This window comes from Citrus sinensis, chromosome 9 (assembly GCF_022201045.2).
Source record: "Citrus sinensis cultivar Valencia sweet orange chromosome 9, DVS_A1.0, whole genome shotgun sequence".
Taxonomy (NCBI): domain Eukaryota; kingdom Viridiplantae; phylum Streptophyta; class Magnoliopsida; order Sapindales; family Rutaceae; genus Citrus; species Citrus sinensis.
The window spans coordinates 2906499-2929490 of record NC_068564.1 but is presented as its reverse complement, the minus strand read 5'-3'; the positions used below and the strand labels follow the sequence as shown (position 1 = coordinate 2929490).

The 22992-nt window shown below is 32.5% G+C and overlaps 4 protein-coding genes across 8 annotated transcripts; 1 reads left to right on the top strand and 3 right to left on the bottom strand.

The window, feature by feature from the left end:
- Positions 1 to 6077: 6077 nt before the first annotated feature.
- On the top strand, positions 6078 to 8576 carry LOC102610224 (uncharacterized). The gene is made up of 4 exons (XM_006490230.4): positions 6078 to 6261; positions 7148 to 7395; positions 7694 to 7907; positions 8056 to 8576. Exons 1-4 carry the CDS (start codon positions 6103 to 6105, stop codon positions 8176 to 8178), a joined length of 744 nt encoding a protein of 247 aa, XP_006490293.1. The 5' UTR covers positions 6078 to 6102; the 3' UTR covers positions 8179 to 8576.
- On the bottom strand, positions 8558 to 10179 carry LOC102631310 (peroxidase 66). Its single transcript, XM_006490400.4, has 3 exons — positions 9902 to 10179; positions 9590 to 9778; positions 8558 to 9304 (listed from the first exon to the last, which is right to left on the bottom strand). The coding sequence occupies exons 1-3, from the start codon at positions 10109 to 10111 to the stop codon at positions 8741 to 8743; spliced, it is 963 nt and encodes a 320-aa protein (XP_006490463.1). The 5' UTR covers positions 10112 to 10179; the 3' UTR covers positions 8558 to 8740.
- A 3447-nt stretch (positions 10180 to 13626) lies between these two features.
- Positions 13627 to 15340, bottom strand: LOC102610528 (transcription factor TCP19). The gene is made up of 2 exons (XM_006490231.4): positions 15195 to 15340; positions 13627 to 14916 (listed from the first exon to the last, which is right to left on the bottom strand). Exon 2 carries the CDS (start codon positions 14814 to 14816, stop codon positions 13800 to 13802), a length of 1017 nt encoding a protein of 338 aa, XP_006490294.1. The 5' UTR covers positions 14817 to 14916; positions 15195 to 15340; the 3' UTR covers positions 13627 to 13799.
- Positions 15225 to 22876, bottom strand: LOC102610839 (hydroxymethylglutaryl-CoA synthase). Of its 5 annotated transcripts, XM_052433697.1 has the most exons (13): positions 22247 to 22876; positions 21222 to 21328; positions 20351 to 20483; positions 19586 to 19780; positions 18658 to 18816; positions 18162 to 18235; positions 17988 to 18063; positions 17824 to 17879; positions 17281 to 17368; positions 17036 to 17176; positions 16776 to 16925; positions 16025 to 16247; positions 15225 to 15372 (listed from the first exon to the last, which is right to left on the bottom strand). In XM_052433697.1, the coding sequence occupies exons 1-12, from the start codon at positions 22319 to 22321 to the stop codon at positions 16047 to 16049; spliced, it is 1455 nt and encodes a 484-aa protein (XP_052289657.1). In that variant the 5' UTR covers positions 22322 to 22876; the 3' UTR covers positions 15225 to 15372; positions 16025 to 16046. The 5 variants fall into 5 exon arrangements, with proteins under 5 accessions (XP_052289657.1, XP_015389513.1, XP_015389514.1 ...); XM_015534027.2 differs by lacking the exon at positions 15225 to 15372 and having other exon boundaries at positions 15796 to 16247; XM_015534028.2 differs by lacking the exon at positions 15225 to 15372 and having other exon boundaries at positions 15796 to 16247; positions 19586 to 19735.
- Positions 22877 to 22992: the final 116 nt, after the last annotated feature.

Below are 22992 nucleotides of genomic sequence, written 5' to 3'. Positions count from 1 at the left end.
TATTGCCCCACAGAAAAGAAACGAAAAGCATAATGAGTAAAAAAAAAAACACCCCCAAAAATAAATAAATATTCAAATTGAAGGAAAGAAAGAGATAGATTCAGAAGTCGTTTGCATAGCTTGTTTTGGTAAAACTTAAGAAAAGGTTAAAGAAGAGAGAGAAGGTAGAAACAAAGGACCACCTGATGCTTTTCTAAGTCTCCGAAATGTGCCACGTAAGTGCAAAAAGACGCATTAAAATATTAATAAAAAATGGTAATAAATATATGCATTTTCGTCAGCTTCATCGTACGATGATGTGCGTGATCAACCAATAGATGGATGCCAACGTAACATGTGCGCGACAGTCACCTCGACGAATGGGGTGTGATAATGAATCTGCCACGTGCCCCACCCTTCTTTCTTTTGGGAGAGCGATTGCCGTTTCTTTGTTTTTCTCCCTATTAATTTTGTAGTTGCTTTTTTTAACATTATATTATAATTTTATAATTAAAATTCTGTTCGCATCAAACTTAAATATTACTAATATTTACAATTAAGATGAGTGGATCAAGAATTATGATCTTTTATCATTTGGATGTTTTAGTCCAAAATATATGATTATACTGAATCTACCTTAAAATAATTGGGAAATTGAAATTCTTATAGTGTGCGTGAAAGGAAATAATATTGTGATTAATTGAAGATAGAATTAAAAACAATATCATAAGATTAGAATTTAGAAGTTTGGTAGCCGACGTGTGTGTGGTAGATGAAGAAGGGTAAATGATTGGCCAAAAAAATAACAATTATTAATTGTAACTGAGTATTTCTATTAGGTGGTTACAGGGACCACTCTGCTTGGCATTTGATGTCTGTGTTTTTTTTCTTTTTCAAAGTCTTTATCTTTTGGGATCCAGTTATTGGATGTAGATCGCCATTTTTCACCTTTTTTTCCTTTTAAACTTACTTTATACATGAAAGACAAATTAGGAGTATCGATATCTTGGGATGGCAATGGTACACGTTAATCTATTTAAATCCGTTTGTCAAAATTTGTTCGTTGTGAGTAATTTTACGAGTTACAAGTAGATCTAATATTATAAATTAGAACTTCCACTGGACTGCAGGCAGTTTGGTATATGCCAAATATCCGGCGGACGCTCATACACTTTTTTTTAATTATTTTTTTTAAAATTTAATAATTTTGATACTTGTTATAATCATTATATTCAAATTAATTTCATTATATAATTATGGATTATTGTATACTTCTTATAACTATTATATAATTATGGATTATTATATATTATTATAAAGTTGTTCTTTCAATTAGTGTTAGAAAATATTAATCTTAAATCATTATTGTAGGAGTCATGTTGGATGGGTGTTAATGGTGGTGAATGAATTGAAGATCTTTAACTTGTGAGGCATGTATTGAATGAGAATATAAGATGATAATCGTTTTGGTATAGTGTGATACTTTTGCAAAATTTTGTTACTACATTTGGATACTAGTTTTTATTCTTTATTTTTTTTAATTGAAAGCACTTTTGCAGTTTGTTGGACTTGTGAATTTCATACTTAAATTTGAGAATTAGTGTTGGACATTTTTTTTTGGGATCGGTGTTAAAATTTTAATTTCTATTTACATTGATTAAATTTAGAATTAAGTACTTCATGTGAAATTTTAGGTTATTACTATAAATTTACATACTGAGTTACATAATTTAAATTTTTAGGTTTCATTAAAAGTATCTTTTAACATTTGTAATTTAAAATGTGGAACCCAGAAAAAATATGTCGGGTATCATTGCAAGTTTAGTAATTTTCAAAACCTGCAGTTTGCCACTTTTCTTAAAAAATTAAAACACACAGTGGTTTGCAGGTGAGTTTGGTAATTTAACTTTTGTATAAGTTTGGGTTTGATAATGGCACCACAGTATGTGGTACTCATTGTCATCCCTATGGATATCTATTTAATACCAAATATGAAAATTTTCAACACAAAAGAAAAAGAAATTTTCATCAAAAACATAAAATAGTTTGGAAGATTCATCAGAATAGACATAAAAAATAAGAGGGATGGGTAATAGAAGTCTGATATATGAGAATTGAATAGATAACACCACAATGAGAATGAATAAACAACACTTATCATTAACATACCGACCAAATAATTTTAATGATGTATATATTGTTTAAAATAGTTATTAACTGCTAAATAATTTGGTAGTCACATATTTTGACTACCCCAATTTTCTTTTATGACATTAATTTTTGTTCTGTCAAATGATAGTTTATCATTCTAGAGAATTTTAAGTTTAGAGAGTTTTCAAAACTTGGTAAGAGCTGTCATGCCTAGAGATGCTAATGATGTTTTCCCACTAAATTGTTATCCTTGTATTCAATTTCCTCCATCATTTGAAAATTCATTATAACTTGTATATAATTTTTAAAAGAATATAAAATTAAGCATCAAAATGAAGAGAGAGAGAGAGAGAGAGAGAGAGAGAGAAGATCGTGAATAAAAAATCATTTAAAAATATTTTTAACATTTTCTTTCATTCGTTGGACATTTTAAAAATTTATGATATTTGTATGAAAGATAAAATTATAGATATTTGTGATTATTTTCCATCAATTTATCATTAATATAATTTTAATCTAACGTCTCATAGTCTAATATAACTTACTAATCCAATCAAATAGTTATTGGTAATTAAAACATTTCTTAAATTAAAGGGCAAAAAATGGAAAAAAAAAGGATTTTACAGTGCATTACTACAAAATCACATGACAATATTTTTACTATTTACAATGTGATTATTATTTTGTTTATTAATCCTCGAAGCTATTTATCGTCGAGTCAGTGATTTTCAGCTATGACCAAAAGAGCACGTCGTATAGGACTTGGACCGGATCATGGGATCATGTTATCACGTGCCAAACACGTGGTGAAGAAAGTAGTGGGGGCCATTTAGATGGCAAATGAAACGACGCAATATCTAGCATTCAGCCAATGCACCAACAACAACAATACGACAAACTCAACTAATTTTTGAAACCCTTCAAAAGCCCCCTCTCAAATAAAACTAGGGTCCAGCTATCATGCAACAGTTGCAAGTGACACCAATTTTTATTTTATGTGTTCTTAAATTTCATTTAACCTCTTATTTTCTTTTTTATTTATAAATTTATGTACTTTAACTAGTAATCTTTTAAAATGTAATTTTATTTTAATTTTATTTTTTTACATTTATTTATAAGTTTATGTGCTTTGGTTGGTGACTTTCTAAAAGATAATTTTATTTTATTTAAAATTATTTATCTTTTTAAAAAGAATAAATATAATAATAAGCTTATGACTAAATAATATTAAATTAAATAAATAATATTAAAATTTTATTTTAAATAAAATAAATAATATTAAAAATGATATTATTTTTTTAATATTATTTAGTTTTTTAAAGAATAAATATAATTATAAGCCTATGATTAATAATATTAAATAAAAGAAAAGTAAAAATATTACAAATAATATATATTTTTAAGGCTCTCTACTGATTATTTTATTTTATTTTATGTTATTTAATTTTTTGAAAGAATAAATATAATAATAAGCATATGACTAAATAATATTAAATAAAATGGAATAAATAATATTTATTTTTAATGAAATAAATAATATTAAAATTTTATTCTTTTAAATAAATATACAATATTAAAAATATAATAATAAGCATATGACTAATTAAACAATATAAATTGAAAAACAATTTGGACTTATGTGCTAAAAATTTCAACTCTTTAACTTGTTTATAGTTTTAATAAACACCAATAAGTGTAATGTTAATATTCAAATGGACAAATCTCTACCTTTAAAACTACATTTTCACTAAATCCAAAGGTTGAGGACTGAGATGAAGAAAAGACAAAATATAGTGGTACCTTGCAACTGTTGCAAGATAGCTAAGTCCAATAAACTAATAGTAATCACATAATTAAAACTAAAAATTCTGAAAAAAAAAATTACTAGATTTTGCTGTTTATTTTCAGTAATATATCATTATCTTCAATCACATCACAAGTGGGTCGAAATTAAGAAAAAGCTTTATTAGATAATAGTGTTGACAACTTCAAAAAAGACTTAAAACGATAATAGAATTTTATAATAATTTGACTGGTAACGTCCACGTGAACAAATTCTTTATTCTTTTACATTCTCTATAATATTAAAAATATTAATGTTGCATGTTAAAAAAATCTTGTACATGACAATAATATAACAGTTACGTAAAACGGAAGCAAAGACCACATGTTTCTTACATTATTTTTAAAAAATGCAAATAAGGAAGAAAGATTTACTACCTAGACTATTAGTCATAAGAGCACCTGTTTCTTACGGCAAATTTGATATTTTATATTATTAAGATAAGATAGTCAAATAAAATTTAGGGAGATTGTCAATTTCACTCTTGCAGTAATTAACATATATTATTTTCTCCTCTATTTTTTTTAATGGCCAAAAACCCCGCTAATAGCATAAGTTTACAATATTATCCTTATTTTCAACTACTCTTTTATTTATATTTATTATAAATTAAATAAATCACATGAATAGAAACTAAATAAAAAATTAAGCATTAAAAATAAGAAATATATGTTTTGATATGAGCAAAAAAATTAATAATGAAATTTTTTTCTTGTACTTATTTATTTTGTGAAATTTTTCTTATAATAAATATATAAGAAAATTATTATAAAATGATAAAAAAACTATTATAAGAAAACTTGAATGAAAAATAAAAATTTATTATAAGATAAATAATAAAATATTTTGCTGATACTTTTTACATTTAATTTTAGAATATTACACTATGTTTATTATAAGAAAATATTCACAAAATAAATAATTACAAAAAAATTTATTATTAATTTTTTTGCTCACATCAAAACATATATTTCTTATTTTTAATACTTAATTTTTTATTTAGTTTCTATTCATATAATTTATTTAATTTATAATAAATGTAAATAAAAGAGTAGTTGAAAATAAGGGTAGTATTGTAAACTTATACTGTCAGTGGAGATTTCGGCCATTATAAAAACAGTAAAGGGGTAAATGGTATATGTTGATTACTATAGGGGAGAAAGTGGCAATCCCCCTAAAATTTATCTTAATGCACCCTTAGTGGTCAAAGATAGTTAAGTCAAAAATATTATTAGAAGGACTTGTTTGATTAATTGTTCAAATATTTTTGCTAACCTGTATATTTTAAAATAATATGAACTTATTAGAATTATTTTTTAGAAGTGGAGTGGATTTACAAAAAAATAATAAGGTGGGAATATCCTTACACCTAAAAAAAATCAAAGAGAAAAAAAATTTATAATAAAAAGATGTTATAATTTATCACCTAATGTTTTGAGTTATTATCTTTTGTAAAAATTTTTTGATAATTTATTTTTTATCACTTAAAGTTTTGATTTTTATTATTTTACTACCAAACCGTTAACTTCATTAATAAATTACTGCTATTACAGAGATCGTTCAAGAATTTCAACATATATAGTATTTTAGGCATTTCACAATGTATAATATTTGTAATTTTATCAATTAATTATTTAAAATATATAAAAATAATTAATTAATAACAATATTATTTATTTTTATATAATTAATTATTTATTTTTTGAATTTAGAGAGTTAAATTACACTACAATAGTTTACAACCAAAATAGATTTTTACTATAATTTTTGTTAAAAGTTATATTAACTTTAACAATTTATTGATAGAATGATAAAAACTGAATATTAAATAGGAAAAAGTAACTGTCAGAAATTTTTAATAATAAAATGTTATGGGAGAAAATATTACGTGGTAAAATGATAATAACTCTAATAAAAAATATACACGCAAAGACAAGGATGCCCTCACAGTGGTTAGAACAAACAGTAGATTGACTGTTTGGGGGCGGTTGGTTATAATTTTCTCTTGAGTGATTTCTATTGAAATGATTAAAAGTGGGCTTGGGCCTAGGCTTGGGCTTGGAGCTTGGGCTGGACAATTCTATATTTAGGGGAATCCGAATTAGACAGAAAATCGAAAGTGGTGTTGTATGGCAGAGGCAGGAAGAGGAACAACGAAGAGAAAAATGGGCGAAAGAAGAAGAGAAGCTGACGCCAAGAAGTCGACAACAACAACATCAAATTGGCCAATCATTAAACCCAAACAAGACCTTCGGGTTTCTCGCCTCAAAGACACAGATCTCTTCACTGTAAGATTCCGATTCCATTTTTCAAATTCTACGTGCTGCGGTGAATCCTCTGTTGAAAAGTTTAATTTTTGAGGCAAATGTCCATTTGGGTTCGCGTTATTCTGTAGCAGGGATAGTTTTCTTAGAATCTTGTTAATGAATTTTCATTTTGTACCAGTGACGTTATTCTTTGATTAAGAAATCTAGTCTTTGTATGGTGAGTTCTTAACTTTGCTGTATGTGTAGGCGTAAGAATGTGGGGAGGTCAAAATTTTATATTATTGGTCACTTAGTAATTAAGATGTAATATGAAATGAGGCCTGTAATTTTGTAGTCCATAGAGTTAGCTTTGAGCTGGAGCTCAAGCTTCAATATAATTTGGAGCTTGGTCCTTTTTGCTTCATTTTGCGGACGAGTGGGGTGGACATGCATGCTCTGGTCCTTTGCGATAGGATATTGATTGACCTGGAAAAATAACAGAGGGATTTCCGTTGCAATATGGAGATGGTTGGTGGTGGGGAAAGAAAGGGTAGAAAATCAGTTAATGAATTGTGAAAACATAGGCGATCAATCAGGGATGAGATAGGGAATTCGGTCGAGTTTACTAACAAGAAGCAGGGAACGTGTGGAGAAAACAAATTATATGGAGATTGAGATAGCGGAAAGAATTTTTAGTATGGATTTCAAGCATTAATTCGGAGGATCAAAGTTAAAAATGGTCCTTGGAGAAGTGAACGGCAAGGAAATTGACTTGTTGAATGGTGAATGATGTGGAATCTGCTCTTTAGATTAAGATCTTTATGTAGGCACGAAAGGTTTTCCTGGATATATGGCTAATTTATATTACATTGAGAATGTCTTCTTTTGAATTTTCCTGTTCTCATAGTTCTTTGTTTATGTTATTAAGGTGCAAAATTTCTTTACATCTGCTGAATCAAAGGGATTTGTTAAAGCTGCTGAAGCAATGGGTTTTGTTCACCAAGGGAGCCTTGGCCCATTAAAAGGTGAAGCTTATAGAGATAATGATCGAATTTCTGTGAATGATCCTGTTCTTGCCGAGACGGTATGGGAGTCTGGACTTAGCAAATTATTTACTGATATTAAAATTCGGGGGAAGCTTGCTGTTGGCTTGAATCCAAATATCAGATTCTACAGGTTCATTGAATTTCTTCCTTGTAATTCGATCTCAAATTTTCATATGGATCCCTAGTATAAGGAACTTGCTTAGCTAGTGTGCTAATCATTTCCATACCTCCAAACGGTGCAGATCATGTTTGTAATCTTAGAGTTAGGGGTAATCTTGATTGGCCTAGAAAGGAATGTTTTAGACTTCATACTAAGAGAACCCTTTGTCAAAGAGAATTCTCCATTATAAGCTGCCCATGTAACCCATGAAGTCACCAACCTTGATTTCTTTTAATATTCAGTATATGTTGTTTTTTCTATATTCCAGGTACAAGGTAGGTCAACGATTTGGACAACATATTGATGAAAGTGTTAACCTTGGGGATGGAAAGCGCACCCATTATACTTTGTTAATATATTTGAGTGGTGGTTTAAAAGCCAAGGCTAAAAATGATTCGAGTATCCATAATGATTCGTCCCCGGAGCCTCTTGTTGGAGGAGAGACTGTCTTCTATGGTTCAAGGAATAAACTTGTGGCCGAGGTGAATGTGTTTCCCTTTTCCCCTGCTCCTCATCACTTATTTTTCATACAAGCACAACCATTTAATCTTGTCTTTCCCATTTGCATTAGCCTTATGTAATAAAGTTGCATTTTCAATTTTGCCTATTTGTGCAATTTGAATACTGTAGGTAGCTCCTATTGAAGGAATGGCTCTCATACACATTCATGGTGACAAGTGTATGTTGCATGAAGCCCGGAATGTTATAAAGGGTGTCAAATACATCTTCCGTTCAGATGTAGTTTTTGCTTGAGGACAAGTCGTTATTCAAGTCAAGCAGGCTCGGCTTGTTAACTACCATCCATAACTCAGCTTGCTAGAACTTTATTTTGGTGGCGTGAATATGAATCTGAGTTTTTGAGCGACTGATAACATAACCTCTGACAAGTTGCAGTGGGGTGGAGTTGAATTTTGCAACTAAACAGTCAACAGCGAATCAAGTAGAACAACCTCGAATTTCCCTCTTTAAATGATAGTCTTTAAAGAAAGTTTCTGCAGTTTATGTTTCGTGCAGATGCTGTGTGCCGCTGCCTTTGCCCAACAGTAGTGACTTTATGTATGGACTCTGTATTACCACGCACTTTAAAAACACTGGTGTTACCATGTTGGCATGTGACACAAATTCGCACAAATTGTTTTACAATCTGTCAATTTATGGTACTTTATATTGCTCAATTCTGGATAATAATCAATTACATGATCGACATCGATTTTACATTACAGCAATTCAGCAATACTCAATAAAAAAATAAGGGGAGGAAAAAAAAAAGTGTCTTATTACTGCTCTCTCATCTCTCTCTCAGGCTTAATTATAATTAATTAACCACTCCGCATTTGAGTCTCACTTCTCCATTTTCAATAATACCCACATTTCCAAGCTTCACCATAGAATTCACGAACTCTTTGAAGAACAAACCCTGGTCTATGGCAAACGATTCAACAATCCACTTGGTCCTGAAATCGCCAAACAGAGATTGATCTGATCCAAACACGCCCTTACCTACCGTAAGTTGTTTGTAATAGTTGTTATCAAAAGCGGACGATGTAGAGTCCAAGAACTGTCCAGCATTGCGATCTTTGTTTGGTTTTGGGCATTTGCTTCTAAGCTTTTCGGCGAAGTCAAGATCCATAGATGGGTCAATGTCAAGCAGTGAACTGAAGTTACGTAGCCTGGCTTCAAATGATGAGCAGTGTGAAAACCCTAGAGTGTGGCCACCTGATAAAGCAACCAAATCTTGAACTCCTAAACCTCTTTGTGCAAAACTTTGAATGAGTTGTGTCACGTTGAACGTTGGTGCTGGTAAGCTTCTTGTTTCGGATGCTTTGGACACTCTTCCATCTTTCCTTCCTTTTAGAACATTCCAATAAGGTCCTCCAGACTATCAAAAATAAACAAATAAAAAGATATAAATCAAGATAATATATCATATATAATAATTCAAGAAAGACAGGGCGAAAAAAAAATAAAAAAATAAAAAGAAACTCGGTGTCGAGTAAGGTCGGGTAAGTGGATTGAGTAATAAGATTACATAATTTGTAAGGTCAGGTGTATGAGAAAACACTCAGAATTCTAGCTTATGCAATTTCTATGTTATTGGGGCATATTGAGTGCAATTTGCACGTGATGTATATATTATACAGCACGCTAAGAAATTGAGCATCACCATGGTTACTACATCCCTTGATGCAATGGCGATTATATCGGCGCAAGAAACTGTGTGTGGGCAAGCCTTTTCAAGCTCAGCTTTTGCGTCATCAATCACATAAAATGATCGAACTGAGATATTCGGAGGGCCATCCTTTTCAGCTTTGTTTTGCGGAGTCGAGTCCAGCAACACCGACGCATCACATCCCTATGTTTCATACCATAATATCATCATTTGAAACCATAGCAAATTAGAGGCCATTCAATTAATTTTTGGCTCGTTAATTTTTCAGAGTACTTAAAGAGGAGAAGAATTAATTAACAATCATACCCTTATGAAACAATCGTGAAAGAACATCCTGAGGATGCGAGCTGGGACTTTCGGGTCATGCATTGAAGCATTACGAACAGCATCTAAAATGATTTTCTCGGCTTGCGGGCACGTTTGATCATAATAATGTGCATTCAGTGCTGCCTCTGCCTGCCCAAGTGACACTAAGAGAAGCAGAATAATTGCACAGACGAGATTCTTTGCAACCATTTTCTTTCTCACTTTTGAATGTGAAGAAATAATAATGGGAGATGATAACTAAAGCATACGGTGAAAGTGTCATTAGATGTATGCAACTATATATAGTATGAACAGTCCATAGACACAGACATTTAATATTTTAAATGTTGTGGATTTTATTTTCTTCCAAGTTACTCAATATACAACAGGAAAAAATTAAAAATTAAAAAAAATATTTATGTTTTTGAAGAAACTGGAGCGGCTAGCTTAATTTGGCGTGCTTTGAGACAAAGTAATTACACCTTAGCACTACCTAATCTACAATTTATACAATATATTAAAAATTAATACAAGATTAGGAGCCCGATCGTTGTGTTAATTAGCTGGTATCAAGTGGAAAGGCCATATATTATACTTAGAAGATATGTAATCAATTTTCATGGCTTGTCCGATTGCATATTGTGATGAATTTTCTTTAAATCGAACTTGATATCTCACGTGAATTTTCTCTGTCTTGATATCAAATGCAGTCTCATGTAAATTTATATCTAACAATCATTCGAAAAATAGAATTAAAAGTGAATTATTATTATTTTTTTTTAAAAAGTAAACAATCTACCAATTAAAATTAGTGGGTGTTTTGTATTATAAGCCTGTGGTTGTAGAATTCATATTGGACAATGGAGAAATTACTTATGAGCTACGTTGAAGACTCGAGTGTGAGTGAAATGAGTAAAAAGGTAAAAAAGAAATAATAAATAAATAAATAAAGACCAAATTACAAACAAATATTTTTGTGATTGTTAGCTTATATCTATCAGGTTTGTTGATGCTAGTACAGCTGGTGAAAGCTAAAGTACACAAGTAATTGAGTACCTTACGATAATATGTTGGTAGTGGCAAAATAAATAAATAAGTAAAATCAATAAATCATGTACTAGTAATATCATATATATTGTTTATTTACCAAGAAACTGAAAGTCAGTTATGAGTGGAGCTTCTAACATCCCATGAGAACTCTTATGAAATTCTACTTGTTACATTTATAACTCTTCCATTAATCACAATTAACAAATAGAACAAAAGATACAACCGAGTTTTAATTAAATTGAAGCATCTTCTAGACTGAGTTCATTAAATTCAAGATATATTTTTCCGTAAGCAAAATAAATCATTAGGTAATTCATTTCCTCATTATTTCAAAACAATTTCGAGTTTATAAAAAAATTAATTATATCATACATTAAAATTTAAAGATAATAGCATCAAAATTGGGTGTAAAGACATTTTAATTTAATTAAATTCAATTTGTCTGTTTATGTAATTTCAATTAGTAATGTAGAAGAATGTTTCCAGATATGGGATTTTATAAGGATTGTCGAATGAGTGCAAAAAGCTTAACACCTTAGTTATATAACTATAGAACTGCAACTTATGTGGCCCAATATGGCCTTTGTTTTTCTGTTGACTTGGCCCTTAGTTAAGCTTAGGCCTATTAAATCGACACCCCAATCCGATCCACAGCTTCTCCTGGGCCTTATCCTCATCACCCACCCATTAACTTCTATTAGTCCCCCCCCCCCCCCCCCAACACAACCCAAAAAAATAAACCTTATACTTAGTATAATTTATAAACTACAACGAGCAAGTGACAACTGACAACAGTAATACTTAGTATTTTCATTTAGTATCACTATCAATTTGTATGTATTATAATTTTCATATAGAGTTGTTTTGTACAGATAACGTGATACCTCCAATATACAAACAACTATTATAAGTTTTCTCTTATATGCATCCTCCTTTATACTCTATTTGCAACCCACAAATTTCCTTAGATCGACATAATTAAATTTTTTTCGCAAAATTGATGCGACATGTTTTTAATTTCTAGCTCTCTCAGTCTCTTACTTCAATTACCAATTTACCATATAATTTCATTTCTATCATTATGTGTTACGACTATATTTGGCGTCCATTCTTATAAATTGCAAAGAAGTTTATCAGATAAATCACCATCATTTTCATGCTCAAGTTCATGTAAATTCAACTCCCATTTCATTCAAATGCACTAATTGGGTATGTTGAATGTTTTAACAATAGCTTAAATTTCTAAATAAAATATTTAAGTAATTAAATATATTCTGATGATGCATCGTATCCTCATCTCAAGTTTGCTTCTAGGATAAGAACGCAACACGGAACAACTGAGGTTATCAATAATGAATCCACGTGTCAGTTTTGATTTAACTAAAAGGTTCCAGAAAACAGCTAGTCACCGACGCGTGTCAGTGGGGCCAGCCTGGAAAGCCCCAAAAAAAGTAGACCCTACGGCTAGGTAGGGACCATCAATTAAAGATGGCAGGATAAATAACAGAAAAAACGGGTGGGTCCACAACCCTCGGACCACGTGCCGTCTTCACGTGATAACAACTCGTGGCCCACATTGAACCACTCATCTTGGTCCACACCTTTCTGGTTGACCCCCCCACCCCACGAGACGACCCACCTTGCACGTGCAATTCCGTTATCACGTGTTCCAACTTTTTAAAATAAACATATTTAAATGGGTAATTTTTAAAAACCTTCCCTGAGGTTTGAGGTTGTTGTAAGTAGATGGTGAAAATCATTTTATTTGTAAAAGGCCCTCTACCGTTAGTTAAAATTTTTATTGACTAACTGTTGACTTTGAAAAGATAATATTACCCTCAATATTTATAATTCTAAATATTTACAATTTCATAAGTAATTAAAACAATTATTTTCACCATGATCAAGTTATTGATATTTCCTTAAAATCTTAAAAAAATAAAATTACAAATCTTAAAATAATTTTTTTTAAGTTTGTAATAAAATTACAAATCTTAATTATTTGATATAAAAATGTAATTTTTTAAAGTTTGTAATAAAATTACAAATCTTAATTATTTGATATAAAAATGTAATTTTTTAAAGTTTGTAATAAAATTACAAATTTTAATTATTTGATATAAAATATAATTTTTTTAAGTTTGTAATTTTATTTTTTTAAGATTTTAAGGAAATTTTAACTGACGTAAACTATTATTGAGGATAAATTATTATTGGGGGTAATATTATCTTTTTAAAATCAACAGTTAGTCAATGAAAATTTTAACTAATAGTACGAAAGTTTTTACAAATAAAATAATTTTTACTATCTACTTACAACCGCCTCAAAGCTCCGGAGAGATTTTTAAAAATTACCCATATTTAAATAGGATAATAATATCTAGTCCGGATTTTGATGAAACCACAATTAAACACACTCTTCTTGCAATTATTTTCATATTGGCCCCCTCATTAAGACTCCGCTAAAAAGCTGATTTGACACGAGTAATGCTGCATTTGTTAGTAATATTTACTGAGTTGACATGAGTAATGCTCCGGTTGCAAGCGATATTTAGACTTTCCATGCCCTGTAAAGTCGCGAAGAGTCATTTACTTGTTGATGTTTCTAAACATTGAGGGAAACCAGATATTATTTTGCCAAACGAGGAAGAAAAGATAAGAAAGGCAAAAGAAAATGTACAAAACGAGAGGGGACTTGAATCGATATTGTGATAATAATCCGGATGATGGGTTAACAAAAAAGGAACCTTGTTCCGTTCTTGTTGTGCATTAGCCGGTAGCTACATGCCTAGATTACAAAAATCAGCCCTTAAATCCTAAATATCGAATATTCATCACAAGTAAAAATCTAAGGCTTTGAACAGGTAGTTTGCTGGTTAGAAGTAGTGGCAGCAGCAGGCTTGCCAAGAAACTGAAGCTCTTTCTTATCATAAATCTGCAAAGAAAAATCTCTAAGCATCTGGGTAGTTGAAGTTGTGGTGGTAGCACTGTTACTAACACTAGCACTCGTCGTAGCAGTCGTAGTAGTACCGCTTGACGAACACGAACCCAAGACACCATCAGAGCCCTGCCCTTCACTTGATTGTGCTGTTGCGGATACAAAACTCGAAATGGGTCTAGTTTGAAGATTAAAAATGGGCGTTGCGGCTGCGGGAAAGGCCCATAATTGAGCTTGATTAGACACAGTGCCGCAACTGACAACGCCAGATTGTGCAGCTTGTAACATGAACGCACCCATTGGCCATAACGGAACAAAACCTTGTCCGGCACTGATACTATTATTAATATTATTGTTATGGTACGACGTCGTTGTGGGTGTAATTGGTGCCAGCCCGGACGAGAGTGAGCTTTGGCTGCTGCTGCTGCTGCTGCTGTGCTGTTCGTTAATATCAATGAACTCGCTGTTACACGGTCTCTTCCGCCGTTTCCTCGGCAGTTCTTCGCCGGCAGGTTTCGCTGGAGACGTTGTGGGAATCTTTAACGTTCCGTTAACGGAAACGGCGATAGCGGGGACCGTGCCAGTGCCAGTGGCCTCAATAATGGCTGGCTCGGCGTGTTCCAGTAACCAACGGATGGTTTCACCGTCGGACTTGTGACCGAGTTCGCGGGTTAGTTGAAAGATCCTGGCCGCACACGTGGCGGGCATTCTAATCCTACGGCCGCGGCCTTCGACCTTGGTGTGCCGATCTTTGGAAGGGCGTCTGGGTACGAGCTTCTGCGAGCGGCTGATTGGTGGTGCTGCGGGTACCATGGGGACTTGAACGAGGCCCATTGGCTGCAAAGCAGAGTGATCGAATTCTTGATTCTCTGGGTCCGTTAGTGCCTCTTCTTTCATTGGGACCGTTGGTTCTTGCTGTGGGTCCATGATTGATGTTTCTGACCGTGAGAAATTTTTGGAGGTGTTGCTGTTGCTCTGTTCTTCGTTGTTGTTAATTTCTTCCGTGTTGAATAAACGAAAAACAAACCTATCAAGAAAACCCAAAATGGTAAAACCCAAAAGTAATCAACAAGGAATTGGCCGAGAGGAAACAAAGCTATCAGGCTATAGAACCCTAAAATAGTTACTAATATGTAACAGAGAAATGGTACGTTGACTGTGTTTTGAATCTTATTTTTTGAAAAATTAATAGAGAAAGGACATGGAAATAGATTTTTATTAAAAATAAATACAGAAAAGTAACAGTGGAAAGAGAAATAAGGGGAGCGGGGGGGGGGGGGAAGAGAGAGAGAGAGAGAAACAAACCCTAGAAAACGAAGAGAGCCCCACTTATCCTGCTGATGTGAGTCCGAACAAAGAGAGGGACCCTCCAGTGCCTATTTATTTATAGTGGAAAACGCATCGACGGCTGGAAAAGTCACGCCTAACTCAGTGTTCCGGTGATGTTGACACGTGGTGGATCCCATCTTTAAAAAGTCGGCCCCTTCAAATTGAGAAAGCTTAAAATAGATCAGATATAATACACCTAATTGTATAGTTAAATTTAATATGATAATTATTTATATGTTAAATTTTTAAAATAAATATAAATATATATTATAATATTATTTATTTTTAACGTGGCTGACATAATATCTCTAATTTATTAAAAATTTCTCCATTAAATTAGATAAAGTGTTGCGTTGGTGATTTATCTCTTGAAATTTTCCCAATTTCTGTGGACTTGAAATTTTTTAGGTGGAGTTTGGCCATTATCACTACATTAGGCAGTTCCAAGAAAAATATCCAACGTCCTACCTGTTAATGTTTGAACGTTATTAGTGCAGTAACATGTAAAGTTCCTATTTGGGTATTATGGGTCGGCCAGAATTGATTCTTATTTAAAAGTTTTGCCGAGTCGGAGCAATCAAACAATACTTTGTGGATTTAGAAAGAACACTAAAATTATTCGTAATAACAATATGATAATAATTTAATAATGTGACACAGCTTTGGAGATGGAGAATTCTGATCACGCTCATTGAGCTATTTCACCAGTAATAATATTTGTGTTTCAGTGTATGCTGTCTAAAAAGCTTTACCGTCTTTCAAGATAATGACAAGCGATCGGTAGAGGCAGGCAATGGCTTTGTTACCTCCAGATGTCAGGGATGTTAATTAACTGGCACCATTTTCACAGGTTGCAGCATTGGAGGTGTTCTCCTTCTTGGCGTAAAATCGCCGAAACATTGAATCAACTTCAGTTAGGTAGCAGGTGCCCGGTGACAGGAGGCTACTGTCCTTGCTTGTCACAAAGTCCTTTGCCCCATATCTGTGCTCCATGAGCTTCATTATGTCGACAAATTTTTCAGGAGGAAACTGCAAGATTACTACACTAATTTTATGGAAATGTCGTACATCAACAAGAACGAGGAAGAATACAATATATGAACAATGCCTAATACCAAAATTATTTGCAGTGGATGATCATATATTACAAGCATCTTGTAGTAAAGCAAATGATAAGAGAAACTGAAGGCTGACAATACAGCATAACTCTTTAACAGACTCACGTGTTTAGATTTTCGACCACTATAGTATGAAAACTGGACACTATAATTTCCATGCATGCAGTGACCAAAGGTGAAAGGAAAAGAAAAAGATAGTAACTTCCTTTTCTTTTAAATTCCAGAAATTGATTATGTAAGCATGCTTACCACTTGGTTTCAATAAAGAGAATCTCATTGTCCTACTGTTTCAATGCTTTATGTTACCATCCAAACATGACCTTGAACCAAAAACAACATAAAGGACCAGCAGGAAACAGTTGTAGGCCTTTGCTTGCCCTACAAGGGTTTCTAAAATGAGCCCAGATTTATATTATATATCTGCAAAAGGAAGAAATACCTCATGTCTCAACTTCAGCTTCCCGGGAACATCCATCACTTTCACAATGTTTGACAAGCTGAAAGGACGATGGCCTTCTTGAAGTTGGAGTGAGAACATTGTAGCAGTTAGACCACTTCCATATGAAAACATTATTACCCGCTTACCTTCCTGAATCCAACGGATACAACAACATTTACGAAGTATTCCTAATAAAAACTTCCCATTCTCAACATATGGAAGGCAAACTACACATAAAAGATAGTGAAAAAGGTCAATACCAGAGAGCTATGCTTTTCGTGAAGAAGGGATGCAAATGCTGCATAAAGAGATGCAGTGTACATGTTACCGACTTGTTTTGGTATAAGGGTGGATGGTTGCACCTTTAAATCATAAAGTTGTTTTGCAACTTGCTGGCTTGCCTTTGATTGGATCAGAAATTTGATCAGTGCAAATTTCACCTCAAGCAACCATGAGCCCACAGAGCACCAACCCTATTAATGGGACAATCAGAATGGTAACTCACCTTTTCAAGATCCCGGCTCTGATAGCTCTCAACATCAGATAGGGTTGAATAAGGGGCTAGTTTTTCTTTTGCGATCTCATCAACAGAGCTGATGTGCTTTCCAGAAAATATTTCAAAAAACTGATAAGTGTTTATCAGATAAATCTAATATCTCATGAAAATGGTATCTGCATCTTAAAGTCTAGGAGAGCTCTTTAGATTACTGCCAAATATAATACTCATTTATGGTACTCTATTTGATGTCGTTTATTAGTCCCCAAAGGAAGATTAGTTAAGAAATGTATTAAATATCATCTTATAAACGGCATGGGGAAATTACACAGCAGTTATTTCTTTTCTACTTTTAGGAACAACAACCTTTGGTTTCCTCCAAGCCAATTTAAATGTCCCATTACTAAAATCGTGGTGTTATAATGCAATTGCAGTGCTAATAGAAATTAAATTATTGTTAAAAATATTAGTAATCCATTTTATCAAAAAGCATTCCAATATGTTCTACATGAGATTGGATAAATACAAGCAAACCAGAGTGAGACACAAAACCTGGCATTCCTTAAGAAATCATTAAAGAACAGCCGAGCAAAACTTTTCTGCACAAGCTGCAGTAAAAGTTTCAGAAAGAAGATATTAGTTAAGAATCTTAAAGTTTTAATTTGAGATGCTCCACAGCATTTAATAACATCCCCAAGAGTGGGAAACATCAATACCTTGTTGTATGGAGAGTGAAAGACAAAATAATCAACATCCAACATTGAAAATTGCCTACCCTCCAATTTCTCAAACCTATGAAAAGCAGAATTTTATGAGCTTCTAGCAGCACAGCTAGATGAGAACATCTTCCTTCCAGAGAGAAAAGAATTGTAAAAATTAGTGGTTATTACTTCTGACAGAAATACTTGTAGCAAGAATCAAGTGCCATGAGATAACAAGTTTGTGACAACTTTCCATCAACAACCTACAACCACAAATACAAATAAAATTATTTAACCATACAAAGAAAGTTCCAAGTGACAAGCACATCATAATCTCGTTGTACTAGTATATTTAAATAGCAGTAGCTCCCAAACAGCTAGTGCACTTTGAGTCTATTAGACACCCAAGTTTCCACTACAAGAATAGAAAGTCTTATATTTGTATAAAGTAGCAATTCTCACATAAACACATAAAACATGAATAATATCAATTGCGCATTTATCTTTTACTTTGTCTCAATAGATTTGGTAATCAAACAAAAATCATACACAAAAAGCACATTAACAAATATAGTTTCTTCCGCTATATCAGGAAATAATCACATGCAAAAATACAAATGCAGATAACAAATCCAAGATCTTTATAATAAGAGAAAGAGACTGATAGATTAGGGGAAAGCATTACTGGATATTCACTAGCCAGATTGGGCTTGTAAAAATCATAGGCATGAGACATATGACTGCCTCTAAGTTTGCTTTCAAAAGCAATAGGAGCATCAGGCCCTATCAACATGGCGACGGCAGCTGCTCCTCCGGTGGGCCGAGCTGGCCCTTCAGCATAAACCTGGAACAAAGGCATTTTATTAAAATTAAATCAACATCCCTATGACTAAAGAATCAAATTGTCAAGTTCGTGCATTACATTAAAGTCAAATAACTAATAGCCAATACTCCTAGGCTTCACTTTGGATTAATTAAAACCTAGTGCTACTTAAAATTGATGGTTGCAGAAAATTTGCAATAATGAAGGGGAATTAAAACCTAACACTGATTCTTTTTTACTAGAAAGAGAAACTTTTTCACAATCCGTAAATGGAAATTTTCATTTCACAAAGATGCTAATTCTCTTTGATATCTAGCATTAAATTGACCTCATTGATGTACTATTTGAAGAACTGAAGAACTTCAATTGAATCAGAAAATTCCTTATTGGGAAAGCCAGGAAATCCTAGTGAATCAATGTGCAGAATTTTAGTTTAGATTGAGTAACTTGGGAAGACTAATGCTGGTACCCATGATAGAAGCTATCAAAGTTTCCATAACAGATTATCTCAGGATTGCAAAAGATGTATTCTCCCGTAATTAATATTGGAATTCAAATGTCAATAGAATGAAACTTAAAATAGTTCAAATTTTCTTCATGACTTCAAACATTTGGATACTAGGGTTCATGCCTCATATGATTCTTCCTTCATAAGATAAGAAATATTAGTAGGTTTTACAAGGCCGCAATTCAAGAATCAACTAACACTAACGTAGTAATTTCTTTCCTTTTCTAGACTTAATTTTAATGTGAAGAAGTGATTCTAGCCGCATTTCCAAAGAAATCATACCGCACTATCTGTGCATACAACTAGTCCATAGCGTCCATCCCATGAAGCACTCTCCACCCAGTTCACACAATTGAATAAAGCTGCAGTTCCTCCATAGCAAGCATTTGTTGAATCAACTCCTTCAATGTCAGTATTTCCATATTTCTGTTCCTTATGAGAGTTAGTGTAAGGTGCATAACTCACAGGAAAACCAAACTAGGAAAAAACAAAGATACTACATATTACAGCGAGGAATGACATAACTGTTTATTTCATGTCATGCAAAAGATTCTAGGATACACAATATAGTAAATTCAATGGGCAGGTAAGAGAATACATGTTATAAAAACAAAACAATGCTCTGTTTTCAGTCTAAAGAGGAGGAAAAAAAAATTATAATTTTCATCTTATTGAGAGCCATTATACATCAGTTTCTTAAAGGTACTTCAAGACTAATAGAAAGCATTACAAGTATACTCCTTCTGAAAGCTCAGTCAGCTTGCATTAATCAACCCTAGTATCCCATAATGCTAACATATTTATAGTCACAAACTCCTTTTTTGGGTAGTAAATGTAAGACGTTGGATTTGATAGCTGATGTCATTATATTAAATTTAAATCCAGTTGTTCTGCTATTCATACCTTAGGCTTATGCCAGTAGTTAAAGAATTTGTTCACGACAACAGAAATTCACCTTAAATTACTATCAAGTGCTGAAAGTTATACTTAACAAAAAGATTACCTGAATCTAAAATATAAAATTTTTAGAATAAAAAGGAGAAATACCTCAAAAATTTGCATTAGGAAGGTCTTAATTGATTTGCTCTTGTCAATGACAGTCTCGCTGCCAACTTCAAGTCGTCCAATTTGAGTTGGATCAATTTTATATTTCTCAAGAAGGGAGGTAACAACTGTCAAACTGAAAGAAAACATAGACGTCAATGAATAATGAGAGTCCTGACCAGCAGGTTTTTTGGCCATAAAAATTAAGGGTAATAAGGCTAACACCACAATCCCCTTGTTGCAGGGCCTTTCAGACAACAATGAATAAATGAAAGTGCAGTCAGGTAAAATTTTGCAATTCAAACACACTACGCAATATATGATCGAGTAAATAAGTAACGATATTAGATGCAATTCAAAGTCCTTCAGAGTCCCAACAACACCTAAAACCATCAAAATCGACATGTTCAAATAGTATGGCTATGACTGAAGTTCTAGCAACAACATCACAATCAATGGATAGTTTCACAAGAAAAGGCCAAAAAATAAAAAAGTTTTTTCTTTTTAACAAAAAAGCTCTAACATTTTGCCACACTGTTAAAAAAAAATTCCTATAATATAAATAAACATAATTACACATTTCTTCATGCTTATAACCATTAGATTCTGCAAACTTTCCTAAAAAAAGGGAAATGATTGAATCAAAATATTTTTCTGTCCTCAGATACATTCGTTCAGATGGTGAACCGTTCACTTGGCAGGTAAACAGAAAGTATGGCTGTAATACAAGAATGTTCCGAAAGGGATGCCTCAAACAACATGACTAAAAATAATTAACACATTCAAGTTGTACTAGAGCCTATGCTCATCTTTCAGGGTGTTAATTGTTAGTAATAAACTAAGCACAAGGAAATGATAAGCGAGCATCATTAACCTCATTGAGATGACATCTTCCACCTCTGAACAAAATGCCATGCAATCTTGTCCAAGACCTACAGTATATTTCCCTTTGCTCACCCCATCATGAACCTCTAAAGCTTCCTATAAATGCCAAAAGAATTAGAACAAAGATAACTCAGTTATAAGAAATATGAACCACATCACTCTATCTTGAAAATATTGACATAACAAAATAAGAAGCAAAAATGTTTTTTTTGGGGGGGAAAAAAAAAAGCACCAATTGGTCATGCAATGGAACTATCTGCTAAATAATATCACATGCACAAACAAAAACATCTAATAACCTCCAGTTACTGTGGAAAGTACTTAAAATCTACTATTATTACCATGAAAAATGCTTTATATAAAAAAAGTACATCTGTGTCTATTTAGTATTATTCTTGGTAAAGTGCTCTTGCAATAATTCTTGGTAAAGTGTCTATTTAGTATTCATGATAATTAAAAGCACCTTTTATGTTAAACGAGCGTGTAAAGTGCTTTATGATGTAATAATTCTTGGTAAGTGCTCTTGCAATTCAACTTTTAAGTCCTCTAACAAGAAAAAGATTTTAAAAGCGCTTTTTTTTGGAGGGTGGGGGGAATGCTCACAAAACACACCAACAAAAAACCTTACCAGTTCCAATGTTTCAGATACTTTCTAATACTCTTTCTAATTTGGCGAACATGAAACTTTTTCACTATTTTATTAAAGCTACTTAGTTAAAATAAATAATTACAGCCCCCATTCAAATGATCATGATTAACATCATCCAAGCACACACATTTGATTCGTTTTTAAAAAAATGAAAACTAAAACAACACAAATTGAATTCATTTTAAAAAAAAAAAAAAAACAAAAACAAAACAAAATTCAAACATTTTCTGATGCAGAGTATTTTCAAATATTCAACATGCGTAATCTTAATTCTTAAACCATAATGGAGCTAGTTTACGCAGTATTTAGAAAAACTTCAACGCAGCTAAGGGATTATTAAACAAGAAAAAGAGAAAATTTTGCACCTGAAGAACGCAAGTAGGAGGGAAGTAAATGTCCAAGGCGAGGATTCCGACATTTTTCGGATGCCAAGAAGTCATTTTTCCTTCACTTTCTCGGAGTTGATTCCCGTTTGGACACCGAGAATACGAGTGAGAAAATCGAGAGAAATAACCAAAAATAAATAAAAAAGAAGAGCGACAGAGAGAGTGTGTGTGTGTGTGTTTAATTGCTTGCGCGACTGCGAGTGCGTCGTGAGTGAACGTGTAAGTTAAGTGTGTGTGTAACCAAGTCGAACTCGAAATGCGCAGACAACGTGGTACGGTTTAAAGAACGGCGGGCGCAGTTCAGTATAGGACCGACCCGATTCAAATTTTGACCCTGAGGTTAGTAATATTTACGACGAATTTTTATTTTTATTTTTTTTCATCATTATTTAACGTTATTTATTATAAATTTATAATGATATAGTGTTCATCGTTGCTATGCAAAATTCTACCCAACCTGCAGATTAAATTTAATAATTATTTTTTTGTTATTGAGTATATTAAATTACAATTTATTTTGGTAGGATCGCTATAAGAAAAATGCAAAAAATTAAATAAATAAATAAATAAAGGTTGGTAAAAATCTTGTGTGTGGTGTTAGCGCGGTGTTATAATGGTGCGTTTGGGATTGAGGTTGTGCATGTGAAAATTATAGTATTAAAATATTTAGTCAATAGTAACTGTTGTAATTTAGAAGTTATACTGATATGATTTTTTACTTATAC